Source organism: Sceloporus undulatus, chromosome 6 (genome assembly GCF_019175285.1).
Source record: "Sceloporus undulatus isolate JIND9_A2432 ecotype Alabama chromosome 6, SceUnd_v1.1, whole genome shotgun sequence".
Classification (NCBI taxonomy): Eukaryota; Metazoa; Chordata; class Lepidosauria; order Squamata; family Phrynosomatidae; genus Sceloporus; species Sceloporus undulatus.
This window is the reverse complement of record NC_056527.1, coordinates 32,036,829-32,057,661: the sequence shown is the minus strand read 5'-3', so window position 1 is coordinate 32,057,661 and position 20,833 is coordinate 32,036,829. Positions and strand designations below refer to the sequence as shown.

At 42.1% G+C, this 20,833-nt stretch overlaps 1 protein-coding gene across 2 annotated transcripts in view; it reads left to right on the top strand.

Moving 5' to 3' along the window:
• LOC121933587 (serum paraoxonase/arylesterase 2-like) overlaps positions 1-20,833 on the top strand; it is a 42,568-nt gene that overhangs the window by 14,159 nt on the left and 7,576 nt on the right. For both annotated transcript variants that reach the window (XM_042473547.1, XM_042473548.1), the window contains exons 2-6: positions 8,226-8,296; positions 15,677-15,732; positions 16,337-16,502; positions 19,077-19,203; positions 20,475-20,675. In XM_042473547.1, coding sequence (XP_042329481.1) covers positions 8,226-8,296; positions 15,677-15,732; positions 16,337-16,502; positions 19,077-19,203; positions 20,475-20,675 — 621 coding nt within the window. The remainder of the gene's footprint in view (positions 1-8,225; positions 8,297-15,676; positions 15,733-16,336; positions 16,503-19,076; positions 19,204-20,474; positions 20,676-20,833) is intronic.

The window sequence follows — 20,833 nt, the reverse complement described above, 5'->3', positions numbered from 1 at the left end:
GTCTGGTACCATACATCTGCTTTGATTTTTAGTTCATTACAAAACATTACATAAGAAATCCTATTAAAAACAATAAATAGATAAAATAACACATACCCATATTTGGATTTTGGAGCATTTTGGATTTTCAAGTTAGGGATACTCAACCTACCGGTATATACTAAAATTTCTGAACAGGAAGATTTTCCTAAATTCCTATGAAAGTAAATATGGAACAAATTAAGCATTTAATAAATTAACAAAATGTAAAATATAAAATGATATATTTAGCATACATTATTATTATTATGATTATTAAGAAATTATTTTGCTACCATATATTGTTCTAACAGCCTCAACAGACCATCCATAAAGGCAACATCAGGGCAGAGTGGGGGCATGGTGTCTGCACGATGCACACCTGGGCTCTACCTCCATGTCAGCGTGACACTGCATGCCCCACCACATGGCGGGTAGTGTCATGGCACTCTTCTGGCACTGCGTCCAGATGACACAGTGCCAAAGGAGCACTGAAAAGCCTTGGAGCCAGCAGCTATGGTCCCCTTTCCACGGTGCAAAAATAGGCCACTTTTTCTGGCTCCTTTTTGCACCATGGAAAGGCCAGATCGGGGGTGCGGCATGTAATTACCATGGCTCCGATCTGTCTCTGAAAGGGATGATCTGTTCAGCCCCTAAGTTTTTATTTTGAAGCTGGGGTCGGTATATTTCTGCTGATGTTGATTCCACCCAAAATTGTGTGCGACCTTGATTCAACAACTCTGACCACTACAGTGGAGCAGTTTGTGACAGGATTGCACCAAAGAGCTAGAGTGCCAGTTTTCCCCTTGAACTGATGCCGGGCCCTCCATTCTTGTACACATCAAGAAGCAAGAAATGGTTTGTGAAGATTACAACAGCAGCAATAAAAGTTTCACAAATGTTAAGGGTAGGAACCTTTGTAAGGCTGCCCTAAAATGATAGGATCTATACTGCTGTTCTAGTAAAGTCTTTGAAATGTAGTTTTGGTCTCTGGAACAGAAACTGCTGAGGCTGCATCCACACTGCAGAAATTATCCAGTTTGAAACTATTCCTCTCTGGGGCCACAACAATCTGCAATTCCATAGCTTTGACCCTGGGCAGCTAAAACGGTGTCAAACTGGATTATTTCTGCAGTGTGGACGCAGTCTTCTCTAAAACAGTAACAGTCCATATATAACCATAAAGTAGAAGGACAGGCTAGATCTTGATTGTGGGAATAGTTGGATAATCATTATGCATAATTAGTTGTCAGATGATTAATTTTATTCTTGGTTATGTCAGAGTACTTTATTAAAGATGGAAGATGAATGAAGCAGAGCTTTGAAATAGGTGATTTGGAGATTACCAGAATTGCCTAGCCTTCCTAGCTACTGCCTCTGCTGACTGGGGAATTCAGGTAATTTTGGTCCCAAAAGTAGTTGGAATGAAGCATATATAGATAACGGGTTAGTATTTATGGCAGCAATCCTAATGTAATGACAGAATAGGTTAAATGTCTCATAAAACTATAAATCCTAGAATTCTGTAGCATTGAGCCATGGCAGTGAAAGCGGTGTCAAAGTGCAATATTTGTACAGTGCAGATTACAGTAAGTGAGCTTTGGGAGAGGAAGAATCACAGGGTTGGAAGGTATCCAGGGATAGCCGTGTTGGCCATATAGCAAAATACAATAATATCCAAAATCCACAAAACAGTGAAATCTTCAATAGGCCAGCCAAAATGCACAATATACATGTTGCAAGCTTTTGAAGCTCCAGTGGCTTCTTCGTCAGGCAAAGGTGTTAAATCATACAGGAGAAAGAAAAAGAAAATGACTATGTTAGTCATAGGCCTGCATTTTTTCAAGATGTTGTGGTTGTTGTCCCCAGTTCAGATGGTATGGAGGGGTATTCATTCAGGCAGGCTTCTCCTCCTTCTGGCCATGTGGGTACTGAGAAGTGGCAGTGAAAGGTGTCCAGCAGAGGTAGTTCAAAATGTATTTCAGGCTTTGAAAAATAAGTGGGGGAAACCTGCACAAAAGCTGGTGAGCTAACCAACAGCAGTTACAGGGGTTGGGGGGTGGGGTGCACATGGACATCTAGGGAAGGCCACGGTGACAGAATTTGGCTCCCAAAGCCTGAGTTTTTTCACCCCTACTCTGAGCCTAGCCAACACCTCTAGGGAGAAAGGAACGTTGGGTACTTACCGTGACACGTTCATTTCCTGCAGAGAAGGGTCCTGGCATCCTGTAATCTGGGTTTAGCTCCTCCTATTTGCTCCTGTAGGCAGGGACAATAAAAGACCGGCCCCTATATAGGGAGGAGCTAGCCCCCCTGAGCCTCAGTCAATAACAAGCCAAGCGACTAGTAAGGTAATCAAGGAACTGAACTTCAGTAACCTCAGCTAAGGGTTAACTAGAACACCTTAGAAAAACTAGTCCAAGAACAACAAGAACTCAGAATACCAATCCAGCAACAACAAGAAGAACAAGGCAGGTCCACCAAGAGCCAGGCAGGGTCGGAGGCCGCAGGCAGCACCCGGGTGGGCAGGATGCCAGGACCCTTCTCTGCAGGAAATGAACGTGTCACGGTAAGTACCCAACGTTCCTTTTCCCAGCAGAGAGGGTCCTGTCCTCCTGTAATCTGGGATTTACAAAAGCCCTCTTGAACTGGGAGGGAGGTGCTGCTAGGAGACTGTGGCCCCCGACCCAATCTGTTGGAGGATCCTCCTTTTAAATGACGCCTCTGCGGACTGAGACACGTCCAGTTTGTAATGTCTTATGAAGGTCGAAGGCGACTTCCATGTGGCCACCCTGCAAATATCTGACAGGGAGGCGCTAGTGGTCAAGGCCGCAGGGGTAGATGCACTCCTGGTTGAGTGCACCATCAATCCCTCGGGTGGAGTGAGGTCAAGAGTTCAGTAGCTCTTTTGAATTCAAGACCTGATTCACTTACTCAGAGTCGAGACTGGTACCTTGCACCCCAAAGAGCCCAGGTGAAAGGGAAGAAACATCTCAGATGACCTAAGGTTGAAGACCTCTTGATGTAGATTTTGAGGGCTCTGCACACATCCAATGTGTGCCAGGTCTTTTCCAAGTCCTTCTTAGGATCGGGGCAGAATGAAGGCAGGAGAATGTCCTGTGACACCTGAAAGGCTGAGTTGACCCCAGGCACAAAGGTAGGGTCTGGACGAAGGCACACTGAGACAGGCCTAAATATAAACAAGTCTTTACGTACCGACAGGGCCCCAGCTCTGACACCCATCTGGCGGAGGGAATGGCCGTGAGAAAGATGACCTTGAGGGAGAGGTGTTCGAGGAAGGCCTCCCAAAGGGACTTGATCGGCCCAACCGTCAGAGCCTCTAAGACTGTGTTCACATCCCAAGATGGAAAACGATGTCTGGTGGGCAGGCCCTGTTGGAAAACTCCCCTCAACAGCCTCTTAATGTGAGGATGGCTGCCATTCTAGCTGCTCTCGTATGGAGCAGAAACGACGTGATGGCAGACACCTGCCTTATAACCATGTAGGTCAAGTCCCTTCTTAATGTCATCTTGGATGGACTATAGCAGGTCAGCCACTGAAAACCTGAAGCAGTTGATGAGAACTTGCCCAAGCAGTGGATTATGTGATCAATCAGAATAGAATCTGATCTAATCTGGACCTATGGCAGCTTCCAGCCTACCACTGATCACCTTGTCAACTGTTTATAGCAATGAAGGTGATATTAAGGTGATTTCATTTGTAGTAATTAAGACTTACCATTCTGAAAGAGGAATGTTAATGTCTGACTTCTAATTAAAATTTCAAAACAATGTGCAGTTCTTTACTGGAACATCTGTGAACCTGTGTAAAATAAGACTAATCCCATGGTTAGGCACAGAAGACATTGGATTAACCTTTATCTCGCAGACATCGGTGAGTCCATGGAGAAGCATAGATGCACTCTGTGTTAACAGGGCATGTAGTCAGAATTAAGTCTGATTTCATCTGAGGATGAACTAGTCTAGAGCCTTCAAAAATCACCCCAACTCCATGTAGCAGGCTATCCTCAACCTGTATGAAGGCTGAGGGGTCTCTCGGCTAAATGAACTGCTGATTAAGGAGACATGAAATGGGAACAGGGGGCTTGGCAAGGATAGCCCTCTGGTATCTAATTTTGAGGAGAGAGTTTTCTCCACAAAAGGGATCTGTCAAAGGAACACAAACCTAAATTTAAAATAGTATAGTGGGCCCTCAATATGTACTGGAGTTGGATTTAGGACTTTGCATGGATACCAAATCCATGGAAGCTCAAGGCACATAAAATATAATCACATAGTAAAATGGAGTCTCCTATATAAATAGTAAAACCATAGTTTGCTGTGTCGTATTTTTGTTTGTTTTTTGGAATATATATATATATATATATATATACACACACATACATGCATACATATTTACAAGCTGTGGGCATATAGGTGGCTGGTGTAAGTCTCTATATGGAGCTGTATGGTATATTAAATCTGAGCATTTTTGCTAGCAGAAAACAAGGCATAGGCACTAGGAAATCCGTTTTTCCAGCCCCAAAGGTAGTAAACCAATGGTGTTGTTTGGACCAGACCCTACCATGAAAACCCAATCAGGGATAAGACACTCACCCACACAGCAGCTAACCTTATGACCATAAAACCATAGAATCATGGAGTTGGATGAGACCACAAGGACCATCAAGTCCAACCCCTTGCCATGCAGGAAATCACAATCAAAGCATGCCCAACAATATGCAAAGGAATTTGTAGCTTCCTGAGACCACTAAAAGAAAAAGATTGGCAGCCTGACCCTTCATGGCCTTGAGCCCAATTAATCATATGCAAGACAGACCTTGTTACAATAGGCCTATCCAGGGCAGGGAGCAGTAGAATGGCAAGCCCATCAGCAGGCATTCTTATTTAAAATGTAACTATCTAGACAAGGTAAGAGGCAATTGTGGTCTTTGTGGCAGAGTCCTCAGGGCTCTGCAGGATGTCTGAATAGGATTTGAAGCAACCTCTTAGCAGAAAAAACTGACTATATTGTTTTAAAACACTCATGGAGGAAGGGGGGGTTTCTCCCCCCATGGAGTCTGTTTGTTTTTGATAAAGAGTTTTTCTTAACCCCCTGTATTAGTGAGAACCATCTCATGGAAGAAACTGTGTTGTTTTTTGTTTCTTTAGTTTCTTCCCTTTAACAGACATCTCTCCAAGAAAGATGGGAAGGCAAGGGGAGCCACATCTTTTGAGGCTAGATGACTGAGGTTCACTGTGTTTTATAACAGGAACATAATCCTTTTGCCACTAAAATGGAGTTTGGTTGGTCACCTTAATCCAATATATCTCTCACCTCATATGAGATGTTTTTACCAAAGATCCTCAATGCATGTAAGCATTAGAGGTTGCTGAGTGACCAGAGACCTTCCCCTTGCTTGAGTCACCCTGTTTATAAGCATTTAAATGAATCTGTATTGTTAAAGCTTATGCTCTTAATGAGAAGTGCTATGGCTGACAACAGTTTGTACAAAGGAGGTAGAACCATGTGCTCATCCTATGTCTTTGGCTGTTCTACCTAAGGCAAAAAAGGCTCTGGACCTAATGGAGACAGTGATGGAGGCCCATGAGGAGGCAAGAAGGGTCATCAAGTGGCTTTATGGCTAGCCCCTCCCTTGAAGAATTAGTTTACAGGCATCTTCTCTGGCCTGGAAAAAGGAGAGGGGGGTGAGCAGAAACAGCACAACTCAAACCTCATGTGCTAACAGTAATAAAATGAACACCAGAAAGGTTAACCAGTATCTCTTGTAAATCTGAGCCCCCAGCCCTGTTGCTGTGGGGGCTCTCCCCTCCATGCTTTGGCCCATCAAGGGAGGCTGCCTGGGCAGTAGCTTCTTCCAGGCACTGAGGAAACTGCTCCTGGGTTAGCAGTGACTGAAGACCATTGCTAATCATGGGTAGATAGCTGCATATGGCCTGTAGTGTAGCCCTGATACTCACAGGGCACTTTGTTTTATTTATGTTTAAAACAGCCCCAACTTCAAGCTGGGGTTTAGAAGCTTAGGCCTTTCAATCTCAGGCAGGCTTTATAGTAACCTGGCTGCATTATAGAAGCTAGCTTGGTCCTCAACTCCCTCCCACTTGCATAGGTAGCTGGGAAGGGCAGAGGGACTGCTGTGGGACATGGCTCTACATTTACCTGAGGTAAGTCTGTGACCTGAGAAAGGATAATCTCTGATGGAAAGGAGAGGCCAAGCACTCAAGCTGCTCTCTCAAGAGTGACACGCTTTGGGGCAGCCAAACAATTGGGGGTGAAGGGAACTCTCCACCCATGATATCCACAAATGGTTTACCCCTTTTTGTTGTTGTAATTTTTGGGGAGGGAACACAGGAGGATTTGTATCCATGTGGTCTCTCCAAGAATCTTTGGGTTGGAAGAGATCCCAAGGGCCATCCAGCCCAACCCCCTTCTGCCATGCAGGAACTCTCAATCAAAGCATACCCGATAGATGGCCCTCCAGCCTCTGTTTAGAAGTGGGTGGCAGAGGCCATGCTCTCTCTGGGGAGGACATGAAGCCACTTCGTGCTTTGTTGTGGGATGCTCTGTGGCAGCCAAAAAAGGACCATTTTAGAGTTGGAAGCTTCAGCTCCTGCTGGGCCAATTCGAGCTTCTTTTACAGCCATGTGTCTGTGCAACACAGAGGAGGAATCATATGCCTCCTTACACACCATCTCATTATAAGAATTCAAAAGGAATGTGCAGGAGCCCTGGCAACACCACCATGTGTTTCCCAGACTGCAAAAGGATCCCCCACACCTGTTAGGGTCCTGGGTGCCATTGGGGCCAGAGATGGGAAGGAAGGGAGAGACCAAGGGTTAATGCCCCCATCTGCCCTCCTGGCAGAGTCCCAAACCTTATGCTAGGCATAGTGCCTGCAATGGCCATGGCAGAGGCCTCATGGCAATGCCTGCCCTGAGCGAGGGCATTAGATCTGGCAAAGGTTCTTTGGTGGCTAGAGAGAGAGGGCCCCTGGTACTCACCGTTCTCCTGTGACTTCTGGCTGGCTTGCCTCTCTGACCTTGGCCATTTCAGGCTGTGCAGACGTGATGCAGAGAAATCCTTGCCATGGCTTTTGGCTGGCCTGTCCTCTGAACTCTGGCTGGGCAGAGATGCTGAGGAGGGAAGTTTCCATGACTTCTGGCCAGTTTCCTCACAGATCCCTGGCCTTAAACAGGCTGGGCAGAGGTGATGTGGAGAAATCCTTGCCATGGCTTTTGGCTGGCCTGTCCTCTGAACTCTGGCTGGGCAGAGATGCTGAGGAAGGAAGTTTCCATGACTTCTGGCCAGTTTCCTCACTGATCCCTGGCCTTAACAGGCTGGGCAGAGGTGATGTGGAGAAACAGAGACATGGAGGGGATACCCCTCACCATCTCTTCCCACGGCTCCCATGTGCTGCAATGCTGTTTGCAGAAATCTCCTGTGCTCCCACCATGAAAGGGGGCAGCATTGGAGGAGAGGGAGAGTCATTGGCAAAGCCAAGATCTTTCTCCAATCCTGGGAGCCCTTGCCATTTTAAGTCTTCTTCATGCTTCCAAGGCTGTAGTAAAGAAGCTGCAGAGCAACAGCAAACACATCCCAAAGGGTCTCCCTCTGAAGCCAGCTCCCTCTGTTGAGCTGGCAGACCCTGAGCTAGGGAAGCCTGGGTTAAGGATGGCCCTTCACCCATGCTCTCAGGGTCCTCTGCCATAGCCACCACCAAAGAAGGGGGGAAAGGCAGGGAGAGGAGAAGAAGGGAAGACCAAGAAAACTCTCAAACCGCTTTCGCAGAAAGGAAAAACTTCGCTGGCTCGAAGAGAACATCCTGCTAGGAGCATAGGCAGGAACAAGACTGAGGCTCAGGGGGGCTAGCTCCTCCCTATATAGGGGCCGGTCTTTTGTTTATTGTCCCTGCCTACAGGAGCAAATAGGAGGAGCTAAACCCAGATTACAGGAGGCCAGGACCCTCTCTGCTGGGAAAACAGCTGAATTGGGCAGTTGTCTTTCTGTTGTGGTTCTGGGCTTCTTGAACCAATTTGTCTGATGGTTGTGAGAACCAGGCTGCTAATCTAGTGGACCTTTAATGTGACACAACCAGGCTGCTCATATGTTCTTATTTCCTTCCCTCATGCTGCATTATTCATCATATTTAACACTATTAAAGATTTTCTACTTTCTTTCTCTTGCAGGCATAGAATTGGTGCTTCACGAGAACTGAAAGTAAAGCGGCTTCCAAATTGCCACCTTATTAAAGGAATCGGTAGGTCTTTTGCATGTCATGTTTGAACGATTGTCCTCTGAAAGTTATTGATGTTAGCATTGTTTCGCAATGCGTGATGTACCACGCTGACGTTTGGCACCAGGATCACCACCTCACAAGCAACAGGCAGCTGTGTGCAAACTGAAGAAATGCCTCTCCCCTTCCTGAAATTGACAAAAGAGACTCTAGCCAGATGTCTCTTCACAAGGCTTTTATTCTTCTAAGTTCCACTATATACAGCAATCTCATACAACTTAACAACACCATCCACCAACAACGTGACTAGAGGCACCTCCCTTATATAGTAAGGGCTCCATGTGGCCTTTTGGCCCTGCCTCTTCCTCTTGTGTCACACTGATCTCTGTCCCCCATCTAGGGTGACTTCGCACATTTACTGCCTTTTGCAGCAGTTTACTGCACTTGGTGACGACCATCTGAGGTCACTTCCCATGACTCAGCACTGGTGGAAAATGCTTTGTCATGGCTGGCAGTGACCCTTTTTTGCCCAGTCATCTTCATCCCACATTGTACATTTTCATCTGCATTATATCCCAACAATTGAATCATCTTTGCACAATATCTAAAATAATCTCCTGCTTTATTAATGTAAAAGCTGTTAAGTTTCTCTGTGTTTATTTTTAGCAGTCTCTAGGAACCTATGCCTTTCTTCCACAGGTGGGGATGATTTTGTTTGATAGATTATATATACTGTATATACTATAAATCTAGAAGTTTTAGTGAAAAAATTGACACAAGAAATCTGGATCAACTTATCCATGGGTCATGTAGGTACTGTACTTTAACATTTATATAAAAAAGAAGTAACTATCCCTTTCTCTGAGTAGAGTGCTAAGAGACAAAAGTTTAGTCTGTCCCAGGAGAACTTAAAAGAAGCATCGACTCCTTCTACTCTGTCCACTGTGGCACAACTTCTGACCTTTTTGAATACTTGGGTGGGGAAATGGTGGTAGTTTCCACCTCCTCCATCCAGCTGTTAGGACAAGCACAAACATTTATGCCTGTTGGAATTAAAGTTCATTGGCATAGTTTCCTTTATATTCTTTGTTGCATGCCTCTAGGTTTTACCCTCCAGCTATCCATGGATCATATCAAAATGTATAACTTTGGCCCCAAAACCTGTCCTTGACTTATACATGAGGTCAAGTTATAGTCAAGTGTAAACAGTATTTATACAACAGGGCCAGTGATCGTGTGTTTCTTTGTTTCTTCTCCCCATTAATTCTGACAAGCTCAGTGCCTAGGAGGGCTTAAATTTGAGTGTCTCAATCCTTCTCCTGCTTCCCATTTTAAGATATTAAATGAACTAGCAGAAGTAATTTCAGAACCACTGACAATAATCTTTGAGAATTCTTGGAGAACAGGAGAAATTCTCACAGATTGGAGGAGGGCAAATGTTGTCCCCATTTCAAAAAGGATAAAAGAAGAAGACCCAAATAATTATTGCCCAGTTAGCCTGACATCAATATACCCAGAAAGATTCTAGAGCAGACCATTAAACAGATGGCATGTAATTACTTAGAAAACAATGTGGCCATCACTAAGAATCAACATGGGTTTCTCAAAAACAAGTCATGCCAGACTAATCTGATCTCTTTTTTAAAAAAGAATCACAGGCTTGATGAAGGCAATGCTGTTGATGTAGCTTATTTTGATTTTAGTAAGGCTTTTGACAAAGTTCCCCATGATATTCTTGCAAAGAAGCTAATAAAATGTAGCCTAGACAGTGCTACTGTTAGATGGGCTTGTAATTGACTGACTGACCAAACCCAAAAGGTGCTCACCAATGGCTTCTCTTTATCCTTGAGAGAGGTGACTAGTGGAGTGCCACAGAGATCTGTACTGGGCCCTGTGCTAGTCAACATCTTTATCAGTGTCTTGGATGAAGGAATAAAGAGCATGCTGATTAAATTTGCAGATGATACTAAACTTGGAGGGGTTGCTAATTCCCCAGAGGATTAAAAACCAAAATGACATTGACATATTAGAGGGCTGGGATAAAGCTAACAAGATGAATTTCAACAGAGAGAAATGTAAGGTAGGCAGAAAAAATGAAATGCACAGATGTAGGATAGGAGACACTGGGATAGACAACAGTTTATGTGAAAGGGATCTAGGAGTCTTAGCACAAGCTGAATGTGAGTCAGCAGTGTGATGCAGCAGCCAAGAAAGCCAATGCAATTCTTAGTTGCATCAACAGGAGAATAATATCTAGATCAGGGGAAGTGATTGTACCAATGTATTCTGCTTTGGTCAGGACTTACCTGGAATACTGTGCCCAGTTCTGGGCACCTCAATTCAAGAAGAATATTGAAAAGCTGGAGTGTGTCCAGAGAAGGGCGACCAAAATGGTGAAAGGTCTGGAAGCCATGCCCTATGAAGAGTGGCTTAGGGAGCTGGGAATGTTTAGCCTGTTGAAAAGAAGATGAAGAGAGGACAGGATAGCCATGTTTAAACATTTGAAGAGATGTTGTATCGAAGATGGAACAGGCTTGTTTTCCATGACTCCAGAGACTAGTACAAGGAGCAATGGATTCAAACTACAGGAAAAGAGATTCCACCTAAATTTCAGGAGGAACTTCCTGACAGTCAGAGTTGTTCGACAGTGGAATATGCTGCCTCAAAGTGTGGATCTCATCCTTTTGAGGTTTTTAAACAGAGGCTGAATAGCCATCTGTCAAGGGTACTTTGATTGGTATTCCTGCTTGGCAGGGGGTTGGACTGGGTGGCCATTGTGGTCTCTTCCAACTCTATGATTTCAACCAGAGGCAGTTTGATATCTGTTTCTTGGATATCAATCACTTTGTCTCCCCATTATTTTTGACTGTACTGCAGTAGTTCTCAAACTGTGGGATGGATCCACGCAGGGTGGTGGCAAACCTTGTGGGGGTGCAATAGTTGCTCAAGGAAGGCATACGAAATCTCCTTCAGTGTTATCTTCCTTATCTCAAGGAGAAGGAAGAGAAGGACAGCAACACTGAAGGAGACTTCTACAGCCACGGCACCCACCTCTGGGTGGCAGGGAGGAAGAGCAATGGAGAAGGCTTATAGACCAGTAGCGGAGGTGACGAAGGTGTGGTGGTGGCGGCGGCAGCAGTCTGGGAGCAAGCCTGAAGCTTTGTGGTGCCAAGGCAGGAAAAGGAAGTATGGCCCAGGGCTTTGGCAGAAAAGGAAACGGAGAAGAAGTATTGAATTTAAGTACAGAATTTATTTGACTTGGGCTGCATCCACACTACAGAATTAATGCAGTTTATCAACACTTTAACTATCATGGTGCTATCCTACAGAATCCTGGGATTTGTAGTTTGGTGGGGCACCAGAGCTCTCTGACAGAGAAGACTAAAAGTCGTCACAAAACTATAATTCCCAGAATTCCATAGCACTGAACCATAGCAGTTAAAGGGCTGTCAAACTGGATTATTTCTGCAGTGAGTATGCAGCCTAAAACTCTTCTAATTTGAACAATGTTATTTCCTTATAAAATGTTAAAATATGAATATCCATAAATGTGTGAACAAAAATGTGCACACTAAACTATCTTTTTATTCATATACTACATCCAGTGGGGTGTGACATCCACATGTAGATATAAAAGAGGTTGCACGGGTGAGAAAAGTGAGAGAATCACTGCTGTACTCTATTTGCTTTCTTGTCAGATGAAGAGATCTGGAGAATTCAAAAGTTTGCACAGAATTTTGCGACCTTTGAACTAGGGGCCCAAACAGACAGGTCAGAATAAAGCTGCTTTGGGTCTCTTTGGAGGTATGCTCTTTAAATGTTACATGCGTCCTAAGAGGTTGGAAGCCACGCCAAAGCCATGCTCCAGCCCTAAGAACTTCTGGCTTCTTAAGATGCGTGTGTCATATAAAGAACATACCTCCAAAGAGACACGAAGCAGCTTTATTTTGGCCTGTCTGTTTGGGCCCTAGCTTATTAAAAGGCAAAATCCTTAGAAGGATTTTAAAGATGTTACATCTGTTTCTTTGCAGCCCAGAATTATTACAATAAGTCTTAATGTGTCCAATGGGGTTTCATCACAGACAGGTTTGCATAGGACTGCAGATTTTTAGAGCTTTTAAACTGTTTCTAAGCTTTTAAAAGCATTTTCTAAAAAAGAAATGAAAAGGTAAAAGGTAAAATAAGTTTATTATTAAAAGCTAAAAGCTGTCACAATTTGATACTGGTCCAGCCAGTAGATACAAAAGCAATATAAAAGGATCAAGACACAGAATTTCTGGGGGGAAATACAAATAAACAAAGTAATAATAATAAAATAATCCCATCAATAAGATACAGGAATGTAACAATAGTGATAAAATCATATGGCAAATGAGACTTCTAATCCTCACTCCCATCTTGAGAACTAAGTCTAATCTTACTAGCAGCTAAAGCAAATTTTGCCACCATGAATACATCATTACCAGCCAAAAGCATACAGATCTGCTGGGAACAAGACCTGTCAGAAAGAGAGTGTAAAATATAATCAAGGAACTTTTGTCTAGGAGCTGTATAAAGAGGGCAATGTAAAAGATAATGTTCAATATTTTCCATTACCCCAGTTTTACAAATACACAATCTTAGGTGGAAAGGGGTGTTATTATATCTGCCTGTCAAATAGGCAGAAGGCATACATTGAAAACATAAAGTTGTAAATGCTTTTCTAAGAGGGGCCAGAGTAAGACTAAAAAAATAATTCTCTAATCCAAACGATGTTTTATATAATGGAAACCAAAAGGAGAAAGAAGAGTTTGAGAGTAATTGTAAGTCAGCCCATTTAGCAACAAGATGGATTTTTCCTTTAATCAGTTGCTTAACTCTGTTGGCGGTATAATTTGGTAGTGAGTCAACATTAATCTCATAGCTCTGCAGTATCGTTCTGACAATATATACCCATGAACTTGAGGAGTTAGAAGATAGTTGCTATAAAAAGCATTTTAGGGGAAGCTCTGATATGCCTATTATGGCTAGGGTTTTTGTGGAACAAACTCCACTCCACCAGAAACTTATTCTGAGTAGATAGCTATGTGTGTGACACCCAGTGTCTGATAGTGGTTTGAGTGTTGGACTCTGGGTGACCAGAGTTTGACTCAGCCATGGATACACACTAGGTGACTTTGGAGCAAGTCACACTCTCTCAGCCTCAGAGGAAGATAAGGATAAACTCCCTCTGAAAAAATTGTGCCAAGAAAACCCTGTCACCCACTCAATCATGGAAATTCACTGTGTGGCTTTTGATAAATCACACTGCCTCAATCTCAGAGGAAGGCAATGGCAAACATCCTAACAAATTTTGCTAAGAGGCCCCCTTCCTGATCCCCTGATAATATTTCAAGAAATTTACAATACTGAAGACCCTAAAAAAATTAGACACATAATTCATTACAGAAAGGTATTTGTGATATCACAGTCAGTAGAAATGGATTGTCAGAGTTGCAAGTGATTTTCCCCCATCATGAGAATGGACAGCTATTGGGTACAGTAGTTGCAGGTTTGACCCGAAGTAACTGTTCTTTTCCACAAATACACCTGTGTGCTTGTATTTGAAATTTTGCAGACACATGTGTATGCAGATGTATGCTTTCCTCCACTTTACATTTTTGCCAGTATCCACACTGGGGTTTAGTTAGTCACACAAAATATTTATTGACTTTGAAGTACAGTAACATTTGTACTTCTCTCCAAGCTCTTCTTTTTAATTTTACAACAATTCAGTGGAGTAAGTTAGGCAGAAAGATAATGATTGGCCAACATGCTTCATGGGCATGGACATTTGAATCTATTTCTCTTGAGTTCCAGGCTGAACACTACGAGTATGGAAATATTATTGTGTTACTGTACAACATCATTTTCTAAAATGATTGCCTTGGACTCTGTGTAAGGAGAAAGGCAGGATATAAATAAATACATAAATAAATATTGTCCCTCTCACCAATAACAAAACAGTGAACTATTCTTAAGGACTTTGATCTCAGTGAATTGCTGTTCCACAGTCATACAGATTGATAGTATGTGCTTTGTTTTCTGGCATAGAAGGGAACTCTGGTTGTTCCTTTGAATAGCAATATAAAAAGACATCTCAACTTTTAGTTAAAACAGAGTTAGAAATGATACTTTGGGGTGAGTATAACTCTCAGAATTTCTGGCTACGTTGGCTGGGCTGTTCTAGGGCTATGGTTCCAAAAGCTAATGTTTCCAAGGTCTGATGATAAGTCAGAGCATTGACCAACTGGTCTTTCTGAGCCAAAATTGATCTTTGTTCAACCCTTATATCTTATCCTGGCTGCCTCTGAATTCTTCTCCATTGTAAACTTTCACCACCAAGAAAAGAATTAGCTTTTACTGGTGTGCATAGCTCCTTCTGTCTGAGTGCATTTAAGATAACCCCTGCAAGAAATTCTTTGGTGCTATCCTGGGAAGAGATTTACTAGCCCTTCAAGTTTTAATTGTCCCTGAAGTAAGAGCCATGTACTCCTCACCCCAAAAATGTCTGTAATTAATTATGGGAATCTGGTTTTTCTGCTGGTTTTTGAGTATTTTATATCCCATTGTGTATGATCATTTAAATCTCCCACCTACAGCTATAAGTATTAAAAGCATCTCAGTGGCCATGACTATGAAATATATATGAATTTTTATTTGGGAAACAGAAGTAACACTATATTCTCTGTATGGAAACTGAACATTTTATGGAATCTTTGGGATTTCTCAGTGAAGGTTGAGATCCTGCATTGGGAGATGAGGTGTAAAGTCAGACAGAACAATACATTGTCCCTTCTCTCATTCTGTCCCAAACCCACTTTTCTCATGCTGGGCACCCACAATGCTACCATTTGTTGGTTGGTGAAGAGTAAGGGTCAGCGGAGAAGCATCCAACTGTGTGCATGCAGCTGGACACACAGTGATGAAGTCACCCTAAAGGACTATTGGAGAATCCCTGAGAAATCCTAGAGAATGCTTTTGTTAATGTATATCCATATTTAGACACATAGTTTCTGTTCGTCTGCTGGCTCCTGTTTTCCTCTGTCCACTAAATGGCTCTGGTACCTTATGGCAGAGCTGCAAAAAAATCAAGTTGGTTAATTTGGAGAGTGGAGGGCAATCTGGTGTAGAGCTCAGGGGGAGGGTTATAAAGTACTTTATTGGAATACAGTTCCCAGAATCCTCCAACCAGCACCTGAGTATTCTGGGAACTGTAGTCCAAAAGTCACTTTGCCAAACTCACATTTCGATGACACCGAGTAAGCCGTACCAATGATCTGCCTTGATGCAGAACAACTTCCTCTTTTAAGAAATGATCTTGTATTTCATTGTACTGACATCTCTCCTGGATGCTTTTAATCAAGATTTTTTTTTCCTTTGCAGAGTTTGGTTCAGAAGATATTGACATTCTTCCTAATGGCCTGGCTTTCATTAGTTCTGTAAGTTTTTCTCTCACGTGTGGAAAGTTATTGGGTACTGGAGCAATGGTTACAAATTGCAGGCCAGATCCTGTTTCAAAACAGGGATAGCTATATTGTTGTTGTGTGCCTTCAAGTAATTTCCAACCTATGGTGACCATAGCACACGGTTTCTTAGCATGATTTGTTCAGAAGGGGGTTGCCTTTGTCCTCTTCTGAGGCTGAGAAAGTGTGACTTGCCCAAGGTCACCCAGGGGTTTCTATGGCTGAGCGAGTATTCAAGCCCTGGTCTCTGGATTCATAGTCCAACATTCAAACCAAAACACCACACTGTTTCCTGTTGTGATAGTGGGGTGTTTATTTCTCAAACTGTATGGATAGAAGGAAGGAAAGGCTTAGCGGCCCAGAGGACTCTTGGGACCTTGCATACCTCCAGTAGAAAGCAATAACTGTTCTTGAATGTCTATGAAATGTGAGCAGGTCATGACAGAAATTCCGTTAAGGTTGGACTACCTATTGATGCATCAGAATAATGGTATCAAGAACCATGTCCACAAACCACTGGCAAGTTGTCAATGTTCTGAACTGTTGTTCAACAAAGTTTCTGCTTTGTTCTGTTTTCAAGGGCTTAAAATACCCTGGGTTGCAAAGTTTTGCCCCTGATAAAAGAGGAGAGATATTACTAATGGATTTAAATGAAGAAAACCCTCGTCCAGTTGAGCTAAGAATCAGCCGTGGCTTTGATCTGGCATCTTTTAATCCTCATGGGATCAGCCTATACATTGATGAGGGTAAGTTGACTTGTTTATAAGGAGGGACTATAGAAGAGACAGTTGCAACAGGACACCAGGTAACACCCATTTTCCAGCTGTTTCTAGTTTCCACCTGGAGCCAGTTCATGGCCAAAGGTCTTTTAAAAACACATTCATAAGAGTGGTGATATTTTCACATTTTTATCTGCAGGTTGCAGCTCATTTTTCTCTGTTCCTTTAAAACTATTTATTAAACTGTAGGTATAGTGCTTTGAAAAGTTACTTTGGGGACTACAACAAGTAGGCTCACCCAGCCAGTGACTCGGGATTATGAACGTGGTAGTAAAAAATGTTCATGGGCTGCAGAGATAAGTATAGGTCCTCCTACTTAGACTTGTGCAGGCCATGAACACATGAGTGAGTCTTTCTTGTAATGCTGGGTTTATGAAGGAGATAAAGGGAAGAAACAGATTGAAGTGGCCAGGACTTTAGGTCTCATGCTTAGTTGTTAGATTAAAATAGACATATCTTGAAGTCTAATATGTCAGTTTCATATATTGGGATGAACTTTTTACAGAAGAATAAATGGTTTGAGTCAAGGGAAGAAGTAGCAGCTTTTGATGGTCCACATTGGGGAGAACATGTTATTTCACCACTGCAGAGTGAGGCAATCCTCTTCACTGCAGATGGACCAAGCAAACTTCTATGGAGCTGCTAGACATTAACAGTTCTTTTTTTTTTTTAAGTGGAGACTGGATTCAAGTAAAGCTATTTTGATTTTGATTTGTTCAAAATCAACAGTGGTAGAGATTTGAAGGCCTGAAAAAAATTTCTGAACTCTTTTCTTCCCCCAGAAAAATCGGGGGGGAAGAAAACAACAACAAAATGTTTTTTTAAACAGTTTATGGAATATCTGAGCCTGCCCAAGCCATAAGATCTGCAAGAGAAGGCTTTCTCTGAGTTCCACTACCATCCCAGCCTGTCTGGTGAGAACATGAGTAAGCCTTCTTGGTATTTGTTCCCAAGTTATGGAATTCCCTTCCTTGGGAAATTCAGTTGGTCCCTTTCCTTCTGTCTTTCTGCTGGCAGATAAAGACCTTTTTATTTAAGCAAGCTTTTTGTTTTTAGTGTGTTGTTGCAGATAAAGCTTTTAGTGGGAAATATAGAGATTTTTATTTTAATATGTTTTTAAGCATCCTTTAATGCTGTTTTCAACTTCTGTTTTTAAAACAGAAATTGAGTTTAAATGTGTTTTAACTTTTGTTTTAGGAGTTTATCAATTGTATTGTGCTTTTAAAACATTGTACAGTTGTCTTGAATCCCATGCTGGGAAATAGGTATGATATAAATTAAATAATAAATAAATATACTATATTTTCTTTCAGAATGATTAAAATATTTAAGACAGTGTTTTCAAGGTGTTCATTTGCTCCCCAACATTTTTTTCTAAAATCGATGTTCAGTAAGGCAAAGTACAGTTATCTGTGACAGTTCTTGGTTCCAGTTTCCTTTTGTCATTTCCTTTTGTGGAAACAACCGTTTTATGCCTGCTTGACATTATGGAAAGGAAACAAAATAATTTGCTCTGATTTACTAATTTTGATAGTGTCTTCTGTTTTTATTGTTTTTGCCTGTTCTTAATGAACTGGCAAAAACTAAAGAGGCCCCTTCAAGTTCAAAACCTTGTAGCTCCATCTGTAACTAATAATTAAATTTGTTAATCATATACAAAATGTTATTTTATACCAAACAAAATTATACAAAATACTGTTCATAGTCCTAAAGATAACGGTGAGCTTTGTTCTGTAAAGGGTGGTGGTATCATATCTTGTCTATTTCTTTCTGGAAATTGCTGAGGGGGGCTGTTCGGGAGAAAAACTGGTGGGGGGGGGATAATTGTTTTCATGGCAACAAAATTTCTCTGAATTTTAAATTTCTAAACACTGGTCAGGTTCCATTGCACTATGCTGCATGCATGAAGTGGTGGACAGAGACATGACATGACAAGAGCCAGGTTGCTGGCCTTTGTACCCAGTAACACATCACTATGCCAGCCCCATGCTACAGTTTCCATATACATTGAGTGTGTACTGTATGTTGGAGGGGCACAGTTTGGTGGGAACACACAATGGTCAGCAGTGTTATTGATGAAAACCTGTAACACATGAAGGAGGCTCACTTAAAGTTTTATTAGCAAAATGCAGATAAATGTCCTCTTTTTTTCCCTCTGGGATGCAAGAATGAACATTTTGACTGTGCAGAATCCTTCTAGAGAGCTGTGTTTGAACACCATTGGATGGGGGAAATAGACTGCTTTATTTTGTTGCCTGAGTCTGCCTCCGCACTGCAGAATTTGCTACTCCTTTAACTGTCACAGCTCCATCCTTTACAATCCTGGGATTTGGCATTTATTGTGGCACCAGAACTCTCTGAAAGAGAAGGCTAAATATCTCACAAAACTATAAATCCCACAGTCCCATAACATTTGAGCCATGGTAGTTAAAGTGGGATCAAAATGTTTTAATGCTGCAGTATAGATACAGCCAACACTTCTCAAAATGGCATTCTGTTCCAAGTATTACCAAACTTGCTTGACTATGTGTTTCTCCCCAGATGATACTGTATACCTCTTTGTTGTAAATCATCCCCAAATCAAGACAACGGTGGAACTTTTCAAATTTATGGAGGATGATAATTCCCTTGTGCACCTTAAAACTATCAAGCATGAGCTCCTGTCAAGGTACCAAGTAATGAGCAATCTGGGGGTGTCTGTTAAGGTAAGGTGGAGGGGAAAGTTGAGGCAAGTTAGACCAAGTAGAAGGGTGGTCTGTTGACAGTTGAAGAGCAGTGGAGTGAGGACCAGGTTAAATTGCTTGGTGATGGATTTGAGGGACTATACATTCAGTCTTTGAGTCAGTGTGATTTTGGCTTTCATTGTTCCTTAAGAACTATGTTTATGGTTAATTCTAAGTAATTGTCTGTGCAGTGCACATTTAAGCGTGGGTATCTGCACTTACCTACAGAGCCAGCATGGTGTAGTGGGTTGAATGTTGGATTGCAGTTCTAGAAACCAGGATTCTCTTTCCCACTTGGGAATGAAACTCACTGGGTAACTTTGGGCAAGTCACATGCTCTCAGCCTCAGTGGAAGACCATGGCAAATCTCGTCTGAAGAAATCTTGCTAAGAAAACTCCATGATAGGTTTGCATTAGGATTGCCATGAATTGGAAACAACTTGGAGGCATACAACAAAAACAACAAACAAATATGTTAGTGTTGTAAAGCTGTGACAATATAAAATCAAAGTCATTATCTCTCCTTTGAGGAGGACAGCTTATAGAACAGCTTATAGAACATTTGATAGGATTAGACCCAGTTTTGTACCATTCATTTCAATGTATATCCTCTGAAGTACAACAAAATTTGGGGCTAACCCATAGTTTTAGTTATACGAATATTCGCATGCTTCAGTAAGATGAGACAGAAAATTAGATATAGCCTATTTGACTGGATCTGCTCTGTCTTTTGTGTTCTCTGGGTCCAGGCTGTGAATTGTTTTTAGATGGTGTGAAATAATATCTTTGATAGTCTATAGGATGGGCAAATGTTTGGAGTTCAGGGGTGATTTCTTCCCTGACCCCAGTATGGGCCAAATGGACTAAAGTACCAAAATATTACCATATTTCTTCAGAGTCCTTCCCAAAATGTTATGTTGTGTCATTATTTGTCACCATTTTGAGAATGACATGAATAAAGACAGAGGTACTGGGAAGTGGAGGGACATGAGGAGGTGTTCTCACTTGTTCGGGGACTTTCTGTGCAGGTTTTTTTTAGGGAAATGCACCAGTGTTTTGTTTTGTTTTTAAATGGGGGCTTGGGGGACTTTAAGAAACTGGCAGGAGTTTCAAGTGCCACATACGTGAGATCTGGAGTGACATGTTTCCATTAGACCACATTTTTCCTGCCACAGTTATATACCTTTTCTTCAATCTTTGTTGTTGTTGTTTATAGTGTGAATGATATTGTGGCTGTGGGCCCTGATAGTTTCTATGCCACCAACGATTATTACTTCACAGAAGCCAACTTGAAGACCTTGGAGATGTTTCTGGGTTTGACTTGGACAAATATTGTTTACTACAGTCCAAAAGAAGTTAGAGAAGTGGCAGGAGGACTTTACTCTGCCAATGGCATTAACATTTCACCGGACGGAAAGTAGGTGGTTTTTGTTTTTATTTTCAAAATAGTTGTCCTGGCTTATATAGAGTTAATATGTGTTTGTCTTTATTTTGTTTGTTTTTAAAATATTTATATCCTGTCTTTCCGCAGTTGTCTTGCCACAAAATAGGGAACAGATAAAAAATACTAAACAT